General features: G+C 57.6%; 1 protein-coding gene across 10 annotated transcripts in view; it reads left to right on the forward strand.

The window, feature by feature from the left end:
- The window catches only part of MYO18A (myosin XVIIIA), a 136299-nt gene that overhangs the window by 84416 nt on the left and 37957 nt on the right, over positions 1-13926 (forward strand). For 6 of the 10 annotated variants that reach the window (XM_055388640.2, XM_055388636.2, XM_063706552.1 and 3 more), the window contains 14 exons: positions 2842-2929; positions 3136-3242; positions 3366-3542; positions 3878-4091; positions 4331-4473; positions 5654-5754; positions 6645-6708; positions 6897-7041; positions 9247-9423; positions 9646-9736; positions 9988-10180; positions 10988-11074; positions 13220-13361; positions 13501-13660. In XM_055388640.2, coding sequence (XP_055244615.2) covers positions 2842-2929; positions 3136-3242; positions 3366-3542; positions 3878-4091; positions 4331-4473; positions 5654-5754; positions 6645-6708; positions 6897-7041; positions 9247-9423; positions 9646-9736; positions 9988-10180; positions 10988-11074; positions 13220-13361; positions 13501-13660 — 1889 coding nt within the window. The other 4 variants (XM_063706553.1, XM_055388635.2, XM_063706551.1 and 1 more) reach the window with 3 other exon arrangements.

The raw sequence follows: 13926 nt of genomic DNA on the forward strand, positions 1-13926 counted from the left end.
CAGGCCTTGGGTGTGGTGAGGTGGCCTGGCCTGGTAGACACACAGAAGAGGGAGCCTGGTTCAGAATAGCCCGGATGGCCAGCCCAGGAGAGACTGCGGCCAGAGGCAGAGTGGCAGACTCCTGCCCGGGCCACCGGGAATGACTTAGAGGAGCATCTCCTCTGAGAGGCCTGATGGTCACTAGTGTCTCTTCACCTTCCTGGCCTCTCCTTGACTGGGTGCAGTTCACCTGCTCAGGCCAGGTCCCAGGTCCTGGCACCACGCTCCCCCACCTTCACCCCGAGCCTTGGACAACTAGAGAGTGCCGGCCCACTTGACTCAGGAGCACTTGCTGAAGGGGGCGTGCCAGTGGTCTGCTTATCTTCACCCTTCTTCTCTCTCTCTCCTTTGCTTGCTGTCGGTAGCTGGACTCTGAGGCCGCCTCTCATGCCCACAGCCAGGTAGGGTGCTCTCCCCCCACTCAGGAGCCCTCCGCTCCCTCCAGTGACCACCTAGCCCCACTGGCCTGCACCTGGGCTGGCGTCTGTGCTTGGGCCTCCTGCTGGAGTGTAAGGCCTCTTTCCCCTCCAGGCTCCCACCCTGTGTCTGGGAGGACCCCAGCGGGAGGTAGTGCCGGGAGCTTGAGATGGTGCAGCTCTGTGTCAGGCCCCTGGGGAGCATCTAGACCGAGTGTCGCCCTTCAAGTTGGGCCCATGTGGCATGTGGTTCTCAGCCACTGGAGCCCAAGGGGGGCCTGGTTGAGTTCTGGGTGTTTCAACTCTGCTCACTCTGGAGAGAGAAAGCTGAAAAGGCGGAATCTCTGCTCTCTTCCCAGCCCATGCCCGAACATGAGACATTCTCTGTCTCCACCTCCTGGCCAATGTGAGAAACCCATTTTCAGATGAGCTTTAAGGGAGTTAGTTACAGGCTATGATGTCACCTTATTCATCAGTCCCCAAATACCTGGCCCATAGAAGGTGTCTATTCAACATAAAGGTCTCCCCTGTCTTATGTGATTTGAGAAAAAATATATATATACAACATTGTAATGATTTTTTTTTTTTTGAGATGGAGTCTCGCTCTGTCGCCCAGGCTGAACTGCAGTGGCGCAATCTCGGCTCACTGCAAGCTCCACCTCCTGGGTTCACGCCATTCTCCTGCCTCAGCCTCCCAAGTAGCTGGGACTACAGGTGCCCGCCACCATGCCTAGCTAATTTTTTGTATTTTTAGTGGAGACAGGGTTTCACTGTGTTAGCCAGGATGGTCTCGATCTCCTGACCTCGTGATCCGCCCACCTCAGCCTCCCCAAAGTGCTGTGATTACAGGTGTGAGCCACTGCACCTGGCCATGATTTTTATAGTTATAGTTCTTCAAATATAAAGAACTAGCCTTTTTAATGTCCTCACTTAACACACCAAAATGTGGCCAGCAACGTGGTGATCCTCCTATTTAGAGTTATTTCACGGGTCCGTGAAACCCAGAGATCTAGGAGCCACTGGTGCAGCCCAGCTCTCCTACTCCAATCTGGGGAAGGGCCGTCCAGCACTGGAGGGATCTGTCTAAAGCCAGAAGCCAACCTGAGAGGAGAGCCCACATCTCCTTTACTTTCAACTCCAAGAAATGTGACAAAGAACATACTTCTTACGTTTTCTTATCTTTTCCTGATTTCTCACCCAGGGGGTCAGGACCCAGCCAGTGTCCACGCCTGGGCCTCAGGTTTCAGGCTGACTGTGCCTCACAGCTGGGGCCCTCCGAGAGTGTAGGGGCTCAGGCTAACCTGAGGGTGGGTCCATGCCACTGGGGTGCCCATCCCCCACCCGGGGCACGGGATGACCTTGCTGCCATTTCGCCCACACACAACAAGAGGAGCCCGATGGGCCCTGGGTCCCTCATCTGTTTCCCCAGCTCCGCCAGACACCGTTTCTTCCCAGTTCAAGTGTCCTTCTTAGAGGGGGCCAGGTTTGACAGCCCCACACCCTGTCAGTACCTATGAATGCTTATGTCTGAGTTGGTGACCTCCTGAGGCCTCTGGGGGCTCCTAGCCCCTTTACACCACTCCTGTGCCCATCTGTATAACATGTAAGCCTCTCCCTGTGTTTGACAGGGCAGGGCTGCCCCTACCCCCATATCTCTGGCCGCACTGCCTCGTGCCTTTGTGTGGCATTAGCGTGTCCACTAGGTCTGTGTGACAGGGGTCTTTGCTGATGGTGGCATGCAGAAGGAGCAGGGAGGCTGATGTGTGCACCTGGGCACTGTCCCCCGGTCCGGGTAGAGCACCCTCTGGAGGGGAGGGCCAGGGCTGAGGCCAGGGCTCCGAGCCCACCTATCATTCTGTACTGCGAAGTCCAGGTGACTCCCTGCTGAGATCTGAGGACATGCCCTCTCCCAGCTTGGCAAAGGAGGCCCTATCATTTGGATGAAGGGAGAAGCTGGGCACGGAAGATCCTAGTAGCTGTGGCTAGGGTCTAGGGCCTTGGACTCAGGACACTGATCTCCTGGGCTTGACAGGGTGGAGGGGCAGAGGGTGGCTGAGGGAGAACCTGGTGATTTGCTTTCCTGGGGTCTCCTCTTTCCTGGGCACAAGATCCCTGTGTCCCTGTCTTGCCAGACCCTCACTGATGGTACGGTCTCTAGCCTTTGTGTCCTGTCCTCAGGGCTCCTTAGAGCCACCCCTGCCTCCTAGCTTCCCCACCCTCTTTCCCGGACACCTCTGATGTCCCTGTGTTCTGTGTCTGTCACCTAACTCATTCCTTGCCCAGTGGCTTGTCCCAAAGCCCATGCCCTCACTTGTCTCCCCTCTACGGCTGTCCTTGTCCCTGTCTTCCATAGCAGGGCCTGTTTATTCTTCTCTCTCTCTGACAGGCGAAAACAGAAGAACAGATTGCAGCAGAAGAGGCCTGGAATGAGACGGAGAAGGTGTGGCTGGTCCATAGGGACGGCTTCTCACTGGGTGAGTCTGAGGGTCTGGGGGCACATGTCAGGACTCACTGGTCTCAGGGCTGGGCAGCGAATGTGCCTTCTGCATCTGGTGAGGGCTGAGCAGTGAGCAAGGAGAGGCTGGTGATGCAGTCGGGGGGAGGATAGGACCGAGAAGTTCCCAAGTGGAGTAGCAGAGGCTTCCCAGGCCCATCCCAGCTGTCTGCCCCTCCCCTGCAGCCAGTCAACTCAAATCCGAGGAGCTCAACTTGCCTGAGGGGAAGGTGCGTGTGAAGCTGGACCACGATGGGGCCATCCTGGATGTGGATGAGGATGACGTGGAGAAGGTGGGCAGGGGGCTGGGTGTGGGGGAGGAGGCTGAGGAGTGTACTGGGCAGGGCAGGCCCATCCTCTGGCAGCGGAGATGGGCTCTGCTGCTCCAATGCCCACCCGCCTGTCCTCCCACACAGGCTAATGCTCCCTCCTGCGACCGTCTGGAGGATCTGGCCTCACTGGTGTACCTCAATGAGTCCAGCGTCCTGCACACCTTGCGCCAGCGCTATGGCGCTAGCCTGCTGCACACGTATGCTGGCCCCAGCCTGCTGGTTCTTGGCCCCCGTGGGGCCCCTGCTGTGTACTCTGAGAAGGTGCAGCACCCTCAAGGCTACCCTGCAGACTCCTGGTCCCACCCCCTGCACTGGCTCTCTGCCCTTCCCCTGTGGCACCCCACTGGGCTCCTGTCCACTCTCACAGTTGACCTTGGGAAGAGGAGTCATTTCAAGAGATGGGGGACAGGACCTCCCCACAACCTTTGATGGAGTCCAGGACTTAGTGTCTTCATTTCCATGCATGGCCTTGGCCTTGGAATCCCTGGGCACTACAGGAGGGAAAATCCAGAAAGATGTGGACCTTGGGGGTGAGGGGTGTCTTAATGGGATCAGCTAAGAGCCAACCCCTTCTCTCCCTTGCTCTCCTGCCCAAGGTGATGCACATGTTCAAGGGTTGTCGGCGGGAGGACATGGCACCCCACATCTATGCAGTGGCCCAGACCGCATACAGGGCGATGCTGATGAGCCGTCAGGACCAGTCGATCATCCTCCTGGGCAGTAGTGGCAGTGGCAAGACCACCAGCTGCCAGCATCTGGTGCAGTACCTGGCCACCATCGCGGGCATCAGCGGGAACAAGGTGTTTTCTGGTGAGGCAAGGACAAGGGAGAAAACTGAAAGTGGGGTGAGGGGAGGGGAGTGAGGAGAGAGCACCCTCTTAAGTGCCAGCTCTTTTTCTCTCTGGCCTTTCCATCCCCCCAAAACCCCTCTGTCCATGGGCAGTTCTGGTCTGAATGGCCCCAAGCCTTCATACCTCTGGTGGAGCTCCTAGCTGGGGGATAAGCTGCCCCTGGCTTTCCTGATATCCCCTTGGGCCTGTATTCTGCAGTGGAGAAGTGGCAGGCTCTGTACACCCTCCTGGAAGCCTTTGGGAACAGCCCCACCATCATTAATGGCAATGCCACCCGCTTCTCCCAGATCCTCTCCCTGGACTTTGACCAAGCTGGCCAGGTGGCCTCAGCCTCCATTCAGGTGAGAGTGCTGCCCAGGACTCGGGGTAGTAGGACACGGGCCACATGATTTCATGACCTAGACATCAGGCTCTCTCCCATGCCTCATTTTCCTGGGATTCTACCCTAACAAAATTGACCCAGGCATGGGCAGGGTTGGCCTGCACTATCCAGAGGCATCACCATTCTGCCCTCAGGGCCTCCTGCCCTGGATGGGGCCCAGTCCAGCTTTCTGCCCAGTTCCCTTCACTCTCCCAACCCTGGGGTTGTCCTCACTCTACTGCTGGGCCTCAGCCTTACTTCCCGCTTTCTGAGATTCATGCTCGGGGCTTCTCTCGGGCCGATTTCACCTAGCAGAGGACTGGCTTGTCAGTAAAGTAAGGCCCAGCCAAGGCTGATTCCCTCCCATGCTAAATACCTCACCACAAGCTCCCATTTCCAGAAGGCAGGCACCTGGGGGCTGGGCAGAGCAGCAGGGCCCCTTTGGGAGCTGGGCCTGTCTTCTTCCACCTCATTCTGGTTTCTGTCCCCCATTTGATCCTAGAGGGATCTGGTATCTGATTGAGCACCTTGGGAATAAGATGCACCTGCTTAATTGAGCCACATGTGGTAGTGCACGCCTGTGGTCCCAGCTACTTGGGAGGCTGAAATGGGAGGGTCACTTGAACCTGGGAGGTTAAGGCTGCAGCGAGCTGTGATCGTGCCACTGCACTCCAGCTTGGGCAACAGAGCGAGACCCTATCTTAAAAAAAAAAAAGAATTAAAAAACAAGATGCAGGTTGGGTGCGGTGGCTCACGCCTGTAATCCCAGCACTTCGGGAGGCTGAGGTGGGTGGATCACCTGAGGTCAGGAGCTCAAGAATGGCCTGGCCAACATGGCAAAACCCCATCTCTACTAAAAATACAAAAATCAGCCGGGTATGGTGGTGCATGCCTGTAATCCCAGCTACTCAGGAGGCCAAGGCAGGAGAATTGCTTAAACCCAGGAGGCAGAGGTTGCAGTGAGCCAAGATCGCTCCACTGCACTCCAGCCTGAGTGACAGAGTGAGACTCCATCTCAAATCTTAAAAAAAAAAAAAAAAAATGCAGCTGCTTGTTCCCCAGGGCCTAGAGGACCATGTGTTTGATTCCTTCTGATGTGGGGTGGGAAAAACTTGATCTGGCACTACCCTCCTTACCCACACGTCCATGCTGTGTCACAGACAATGCTTCTGGAGAAGCTGCGTGTGGCTCGGCGCCCAGCCAGTGAAGCCACATTCAACGTCTTCTACTACCTGCTGGCCTGTGGGGATGGCACCCTCAGGTGAGATGGGTCAGAGGGTACACAAGGGTGCTCTGAACTCCAGCCCACTGACTGGGCCCCTGGACCTTGATTGCATCCAGAATTAAAGCCACTTGATTGCATCCTGCACTGTTTGGTCAGTGCATGTCTGCTATGTGCTAGGCTGAGCTAGGCCCCAGGGACAGTGAGATGGATGAGACATAGTCCCTGCCTATCAAGAACTCCCTGGTCCTGGGTACTGGGGCCTGGCTATATGGGAGGGGAACAGCCAGCCCTTCAGTGTTGCCAGGGCCTAGCTAGGATCTCCATTACCCATGAAGCCAGTTCTGGAAAGCAAAGCACACAGGTACCGGTGGTTGGGGACTTGCCTACTGTCGCATGACTGGTAGGGGGCTGAACTGGTATTTGAATCCACACTGGGGCCAAAAGCCCGTGCCTCTTCCAGTGCCCTCCAGACTAGCCCTTCCTGCCCCATGTTGGCTGCCTCTGCCATGCTCTTCCCTTCAGACGTTCAGATTTGCCGCGTGTGTTCACTAAAAAGAGATAAATGATGAGGCTGAGCCAGCAGCCCCAGGCCATTGTCCTCTTTAGCCCTTCTTGTAACTGAGGGCATCATCTCTGCCTTGGCTGGACTCACCCTTCGGGCAGGTTCCCTGCTCCCTTCCGGGGGCCAGGTTGCATCCTCTCACCAGGGCATGTCTGGTGGCTTGTCCTCAGGAGAATGGTACTCTAACCAGGCATCCAGGCCAGTTAGGAAAGCAGTGACAGCTGGCCCGCCAGTCGGGGATGATGGGATGATGGGCAGACAAAACTTGGAGTCTGGAAGCTGAGTCTGTCTGTCTCCACCCTGGGCGGAAATGGCCTTGGCATGGGGACCAAGTGCCGTGCTGATGCCTCATTTGTACCCCTAGGACAGAGCTCCACCTCAACCACTTGGCAGAGAACAATGTGTTTGGGATTGTGCCACTGGCCAAGGTGAGGGGTCTGTGGGGTCTGGGTTGCCAGCCCTGGGCCTTGGGGGGTAGGAGAAGCCTCCATGGGTCCTGTGGGAATAGTGGGAGCCCAGCTCCAGCTGCTGGCTCTACCCAAGCCTTGCCCTGAGGGCCCAGCCTCATGGGGGTGTGCTGGGAGGGACAGCCCTTTGAGGTCATCTATCTCCACAGCCTGAGGAAAAGCAGAAGGCAGCTCAGCAGTTTAGTAAGCTGCAGGCGGCCATGAAGGTGCTGGGCATCTCCCCCGATGAACAGAAGGCCTGCTGGCTCATTCTGGCTGCCATCTACCACCTGGGGGCTGCGGGAGCCACCAAAGGTAACCTGCAGTGGGTCCCAGTAGGCTGGCCTGTCCCCTGGGTGACCTCACAGGGGCCCTGCCCACTCCCAGTTTATTCTTGCCCAGCACAGACTTAGCCGTTCTGAGACAACCCTCTTTTGCTTGTGCCTCTTCTCAGCCCCCCACTTCAGAGCAGAAGGCCCGGGAAGCATCTTTGGCAGTGACGACCCGAGGCCTGGACTTAGCTGGCTGTGCTGGGGGGGCACCGTGAGGAAGCATGGAGGGCTGGGGGTTCAGAGGCTGAGGGATGAGAAGGGCACTAAGGCAGGGCAGCCCCGCTGGAATAACTCTCCTTCTTGTTCCCTTCCTGACAGAGGCCCCCGAGGAGCAAGCGGGTAACTGACCTTGGCCCCGCCCTTGGTGATAGGGGCCGCCGTGCCCTGTCTTGGTGCTTGCCCAGGACTTTCTAGGGGCTGGGCTTGTTCTGTTGCTGCAGAGAGGACTGGTCTGGGGAGAAGCCTGGAGGTTGAGAGTGGAAGTGGAGCCTGCAGGCTGTGGGGTGTCTTAGAGTCCCAGGAGTAGCTGCTTCTCCTGCCAGTTTTGGATCTGAATCCTGGAACCTCTCAGGATGCCCACCATGGGGTGGGGTAGGGTGGGCTTGCTACCTGGGGCCTCCCCAGACCAGTTTTCCCCAGTCCTCTTCCCTTCTCCACTGGTTGGGTAGCTGCGTATCTTCCTCTTGCATGTCAGGGTGGCGGCCACTAGGGGGCAGCAGGCACCGTGGTAACGATTGGGCTGCAGCTTTGGTACTTGCGCTCGGGCACTTGGCCTGGCTTGGAGGAGCTCTGCTCCCTCCTTCAAGATGACTTACGTTGGAGGGTGGCGATTCGAGCACCTCTTCACCCCTTTTTTCTCCAGTTTAGGGAAAGGGGATGCTGGCGCTGAACAGCACCTTGGGCTTTGGCTTTGTCCCCTTCTGGGATGTGAAGGGCCCCAGGCTGCTCAGCTGGAGTGAGAAAGTCCTGGCAGGTGGTGGGTGTATGGAGGAATGGGTGCCCAGGCGTGAGGCTCCGTGCGAGCGACCCCAAGAAGTGGCATCCCTGCCCAGGAGGAGCCAGGCTCTAGGTTAGAAAAGTTTTCTCGAGAATGTGGAGGACAGACAGGCAGGCAGGCGTGTGGCTGTGTGTTGAGGGAAGTTACTTCACTCTGAGGCGGTGACAAGCCTAGCTTTCCTCTAACCTACCCAGCCCCAACTGCAAGCGGAAAGCTCTGGGTGTCAGCACAGGGATCTTCTCAAACAATGTCTGTTAGCGCCTCAGAGCTTCCAGTGTTTTCCGGGGGGGGGGGCGGGTGCGCACACACATGTGTGCACAAATGTCTTTGCGGGTCTCTTTCTGTGTGTGTCAGTGCGATTACACCCACAAACATACTCCCTGGAGACTGTGTGTGTGTGTGTGCGTTTGTCCCAAGTCTGACTGTGGTTGTGTTTTCTTGCCTGCTCATCCTCACAACACCCCCGCCCCACAGTCCCTCCGAGGCGGCGAGCTCTATTGATGACTGTTTGCTAACACACTGTTTTTCTTTGCATGCTGCATGCTGGTCCTTTGCCTTACAGAAGCTGCTGAAGGTAAAACCTTGTTTCTTGTTAGCTTTCCCTAATTGCCGTGATTAGACACATGTTGGCTGAGGCACATATGTCTGTGCGGGCTGTTCCCTTTCCCCTGCGGCTTTTTTGCCTCCCCACTGTTGGGCCATCGGTGGGTGTTTGTGGTCTCCACTGGCAGATGCCAGGGGGCAAGAGGGAGGGTTCTAATGCACCCAGGGAATGTGGAGGCATGAGCGATCTCTCAAGTCCCCCACAGGCACACGGGGTTCTTGTGCCCATCCCAGGTGGGCTGGTTCATCCTCTGACTCTGCCCTTCCCCTAGTTGGGCACCCCCGGAGCTGAGCCATCTGAAAAGGGATTTTTGCAGCTGGTTTGTTGCCCTCCGGTGGCAGCATGTGGAGTTACCTCCTCCTTTAGGACCTGCTCATTCTCTCCATCCCCACGGGACACAGGAAATGCTGGCCACTGCTGGCTGCCCCTGTTCTGCCTGAAGCCCATCAGGTGTCATCAGGGCTGGCTTTTGCCTCCAGAAGATGCATAGTCATCAGCTGGTCATCAGGTCATCAGCTGGTCATCAGGTCATCAGCTGGCCTAAGGAAAAAGACCCAGGATGCCAGATCCCTTTTTCTACTCCACAGCTGGGCGCAAGCAGTTTGCCCGCCATGAGTGGGCCCAGAAGGCTGCGTACCTACTGGGCTGCAGCCTGGAGGAGCTGTCCTCAGCCATCTTCAAGCACCAGCACAAGGGTGGCACCCTGCAGCGCTCCACCTCCTTCCGCCAGGGCCCCGAGGAGAGTGGCCTGGGAGATGGGACAGGTACCCTTTGTCCCTTGGCTGGTAGTTGTGAGCGTGAGGCCTCATCCGGGGCTTGCTGCCATCCCTGGGGCGGGAGGGGACTGCTGGAGTGAACAGATGCTCTGTCAGTGGCAGAGGCCCCGCCCCAGGCCCCGTGCTGACTGGGCCCTGGGCAGGTCAGGGGCTTACCCAGGTGGGGAGCCCTGGGGAGAAGGAGATAGCGCTGCTCCCCCTGCCCCACAGGCCCGAAACTGAGTGCACTGGAGTGCCTTGAGGGCATGGCGGCCGGCCTCTACAGCGAGCTCTTCACCCTTCTCGTCTCCCTGGTGAATAGGTGAGTGCCAAGCAGGACCCAGGGCTTCTCCTGCTTTGGCAGAGGTGGAGTAGATGCCTTCGTGCCTTGTTGGCCGAGGCAGAGCCGGTCTCTTCCAGCAGGGGCTCCCTGTCCCATGGGCTGTGAGCAAGGCCAGCACGCCCTGCCCACCAGGGTCCTGGGCAGGGATAGAGGTCTGGCTTGGGCAGGGTGGGGCTTCCTGGTGCCAGGGGCCAACCAGCGGGGCTCTGACCCAGGCTGTCCCTATCCAGGGCTCTCAAGTCCAGCCAGCACTCGCTCTGCTCCATGATGATTGTCGACACCCCGGGCTTCCAGAACCCTGAGCAGGGTGGGTCAGCCCGCGGAGCCTCCTTTGAGGAGCTGTGCCACAACTACACCCAGGACCGGCTGCAGAGGCTCTTCCATGAGCGCACCTTCGTGCAGGAGTTGGAAAGATACAAGGAGGTAGCTCTGGGGCCTGGGCCTCATCTAGCCTCAGATTCTGGCCTTGGCACCCCCAGTGAGGGCATCTGTGGATGCAGAAGGCATCACCTTACTCTCCATTTCTGTCCTCCTGTGCTCTCTGGAGCAGGAGTCGTTCCTTGCCCCCTTGTCCGTGGCCTCTGGCTTTGGCTACGTTCTTACTTGGTGGAGAGTTTACTCTCCAGGAAGCCTACAGGTGCATTGAGGGCCCCCAGGAGGCTGCCCTTGGCCTCTTTTGAGGCACCTCCCAGGCCTGGTGATTGCCACTGTGTGGTTCCTGCTCCAAGTGTGTCTGGGCCTGGCCTTCCCGTCTCCCTTCCCTGATCTGTGAGGGTGCCAGGTGATGAGTTAGTGCCTTCTGTAAAAGGGTGTCCCGGATGGGACGAGAACTGGAAATCCTGCCTCATCTGGAAGTGAGTTGAGTGAATTGTCAGGATATTTATTTGGGGCGAGAGAGGATTCAGAAGGAAAATGGCAGTTGTCTTCAAGTGTTTCAAGGATGATTGTGTGAAATTGAGAGTGGGCTTGTTCTGTGTTGCCTAATCAACTCATGTGAGTAGTGAGAATGTGACTCTGGCTTCGGATAAAAAGGTTCTGAGAATTTTAGCTGTGCAAAAAATACAGTGTGTTTCCTTGGGAGCCGTTTCATTTGGGATGATGGAGGGAGCTCCTGCATGGCACAGAAGGAGGTTGTCCTTGCTGATCTCAGAGCCCCTTCCCAGCCTGCTCACAAGGCTGTTCCCCCCAATGTGACCCCCATGCTCAGTACCGCTCGGCCTTCTTTCCCAGGAGAACATCGAGCTGGCGTTTGACGACTTGGAGCCCCCCACGGATGACTCTGTGGCTGCTGTGGACCAGGCCTCCCATCAGTCCCTGGTAGGAGCTCCAGAGAGGGTTTGGGCAAGCCTTTCCTCTTGTTTCCTACCCCTCTCCCCGTGGTGGAGCCCTCCCCATCTGAGCTGCTGCCGGGGGTGCCACTGTGGGCTGAGGGAGGGTCCAGCAGCTATGCCCAGACACCAACTACTCTGTGGTGCTGGGGCTCTGCCCCTCAGCACTCAGGCAGTCTGCCAGGAAGGTGGCACTTTCTTCTGCCCTGGTGCCCTGGGGAGCCACAGCCCGTGGGGGTCCCAGTCAGGCAGGAAAGCATATCTCCTTTCTCAGCAGCTGAGGCTCGGGCCCCAGCTGGTGACTGGCTGAGCCTCCAGTGTGTCTGCTAGGAGCCCTGGTGACCAGTCCCAGCTGGTGAGGGCCCAGACCCCAAGGACATAGTCATTCCCTCCCATTGTCCCCAAGTAGAGGACTGGTGCAACCTAACAGAACAGGGCCAGAAGCCAGCCTCCCGCTCCCAGGGGAAACAGCGCTAAGCTGTCAAACGCCCTCTGGGGGACTGTCATGGATATGAATCCTCGTCCCTCAACTTTGGGGGCAGGCTTTGTCACCCTTTGTGCTAGTGTCCTGGGCACCTTGGCACTCGGTGGGGAACTGGCTGGCCTAGCAAACTCTTGGCATTTGGCGATTGTCCGCCATTAGGGAAATTGCATAAGGTGCTTTATTGGAGAACTGGCATTTTTGCAAGGCTGCCGACCTCCCTGCTCTGCTTTGATTCCTACCTCTCCCTCCCTCTTCTCTGCCATGAGGCCCTGCTTGGCTTGCACAAGTGGTGGGGCTGGGAAAGAGTGAGTATCCCCCCGGGGACAGATGTTTAAAGTGCCCAAGCACCGCATCTCCCCAGGGAAGTGAATTTTCTTTTCCTGACACCTGGGCTCCTATGGTGGCCTCACTCAGAACCGTTGTGGTTCCCGGGAGAGGGGGGATGTCAGCATGAGCAGCAGGAGTCAGACAGCATGTGGGAAGAGCTTGGCTCTCCTTTCTCTTCTGTGGTCTCTCCTGACTAATGGACCTTGGCATGGGGCGGCTGCACCCCTGGGGAAGGGGCCCTCGGTGCCAAGCCTCTCTTCCCATCTCATTGCTTCATTGCTCGTTCCTGCTACTCGGTTCCTGCCACTGGAGTTGCCTTGGCCTTTGGCCACATTCTGCTTCCTTCTGGTAATCACGCCAACTCCCTTGGGCATCTGCGGGGAGGAGATGCAGGCAGCTGGGGTCAAAGAGAGGAAAAACGGCCCTTTTCTCACTTCTTTTTTCCTCCAGCCCCTGAAGGCCAGGCCAGAATAGGGTGTGGGGAAGGTTCCCTCCTTCCTGCCCAAGAAAGATGCAGGAACTCCACAGAAAAGGCACCTTCAGGCCAGATGTGGCCACAGGCCTAGTTTGTTTGGCCTTCATGGGATATTGGAAATTAGAATTAGATATTTCTACCTTCTCTTGAAGAACCAGAGGGTTTTTCAATGCTAGGCCAGTGTTCTTCCAGGAGAGCAGTTGGCTGCAGCTCAGTGGTGGTTTTTCCCTTTGGATAGGGATACCTGCTCTCTAGCTTGCCCCAGCCTCTACCCGTTTTGGCTGCCACGTCCGTTAAGTCACCTGTCTTATGCTTTTGGCCCTTGAGTGACCCTGCAGTGATCCCACCAGCAGCCATCTGAGCCCCCTCTGGGTTCTCTCCTTTCAGAGACCAGGATTAACCTCACAGCTGTCACTTACTGACAGCTTCCTTAGGGCCAACCCTTGTGCTCAGGGCCTTCCAGACTTTATCCCACTGCCAGGGAGTGAGAGCAATGTGGGGTTCATCCAAGTCCCTGGTGACCTCTGAGGGGACGAGGGTGGAGGAGGGCCTCGGGGCGCGGGCTCGGGCCAGCAGGAAGGCTGCAGTCTTTGGTGACTTTGGACTGGAGTGCTAAGCACCCTCTTTTGCTGTGGGCTTCCGTCTGCTCACTTTCTTGGCTCCCCTTTCCCCGGGCTGCCCGCTTCCTCCACAAGGTGTCAGCAGTGAGTGGCAGGAGCTGTGGCATGTGCGTGTGTGCATGTGTGCACGTGTGTAGCATTCTGTAGGGTGTGTTTGGGCCCGGCACCACCCTGGCCCCTTTCCCACAGCTCCATATGACAAGGAGGGATTTCCTTCCTTCTCTGTAGGTCCGCTCGCTGGCCCGCACAGACGAGGCGAGGGGCCTGCTCTGGCTATTGGAAGAGGAGGCTCTGGTGCCAGGGGCCAGTGAGGACGCCCTCCTGGAGCGCCTTTTCTCCTATTATGGCCCCCAGGAAGGTGACAAAAAAGGTAGGTGGCATCCCTAGAGGGTAGCTCCTCTGCTTCCTCTTACACACAGGTGGGTCCAGGTGGCACTCCCTGGGAGGGGGAGGGGGGTCACTTTGTGCCTGTACCCTGACAACCTAAATCTTGCTTCTCCCACCGTCAGGCCAAAGCCCCCTTCTGCACAGCAGCAAACCACACCACTTTCTCCTGGGCCACAGCCATGGCACCAACTGGGTAGAGTACAATGTGACTGGCTGGCTGAACTACACCAAGCAGAACCCAGCCACCCAGAATGCCCCCCGGCTCCTGCAGGACTCCCAGAAGTAAGACCACCACTCCCTCTGCCCCTGTCCTGTACCCAGGACTGTTTTGATTTTGGGGCTCCCTCCCTCTGGGGTTGTCTCAGAGTCCCCCTCACTAGCAAAGTAGATGGCCTTTATTCCTGAGAGGCAACAGCCCAGGGCACTTGGCCTTGAGGAGCTTGAGGGGCCTCTTGAAGTAGAGGTGGGAGGCAGACATGGTGGGAGAGCCTACGGTTTAAATGTGAAGAACACCCTCAAGTCAAAGAAGGCAGGAGTGGCCTTAGAAC

This window comes from Gorilla gorilla, chromosome 4 (assembly GCF_029281585.2).
Source record: "Gorilla gorilla gorilla isolate KB3781 chromosome 4, NHGRI_mGorGor1-v2.1_pri, whole genome shotgun sequence".
Lineage (NCBI taxonomy): Eukaryota > Metazoa > Chordata > Mammalia > Primates > Hominidae > Gorilla > Gorilla gorilla.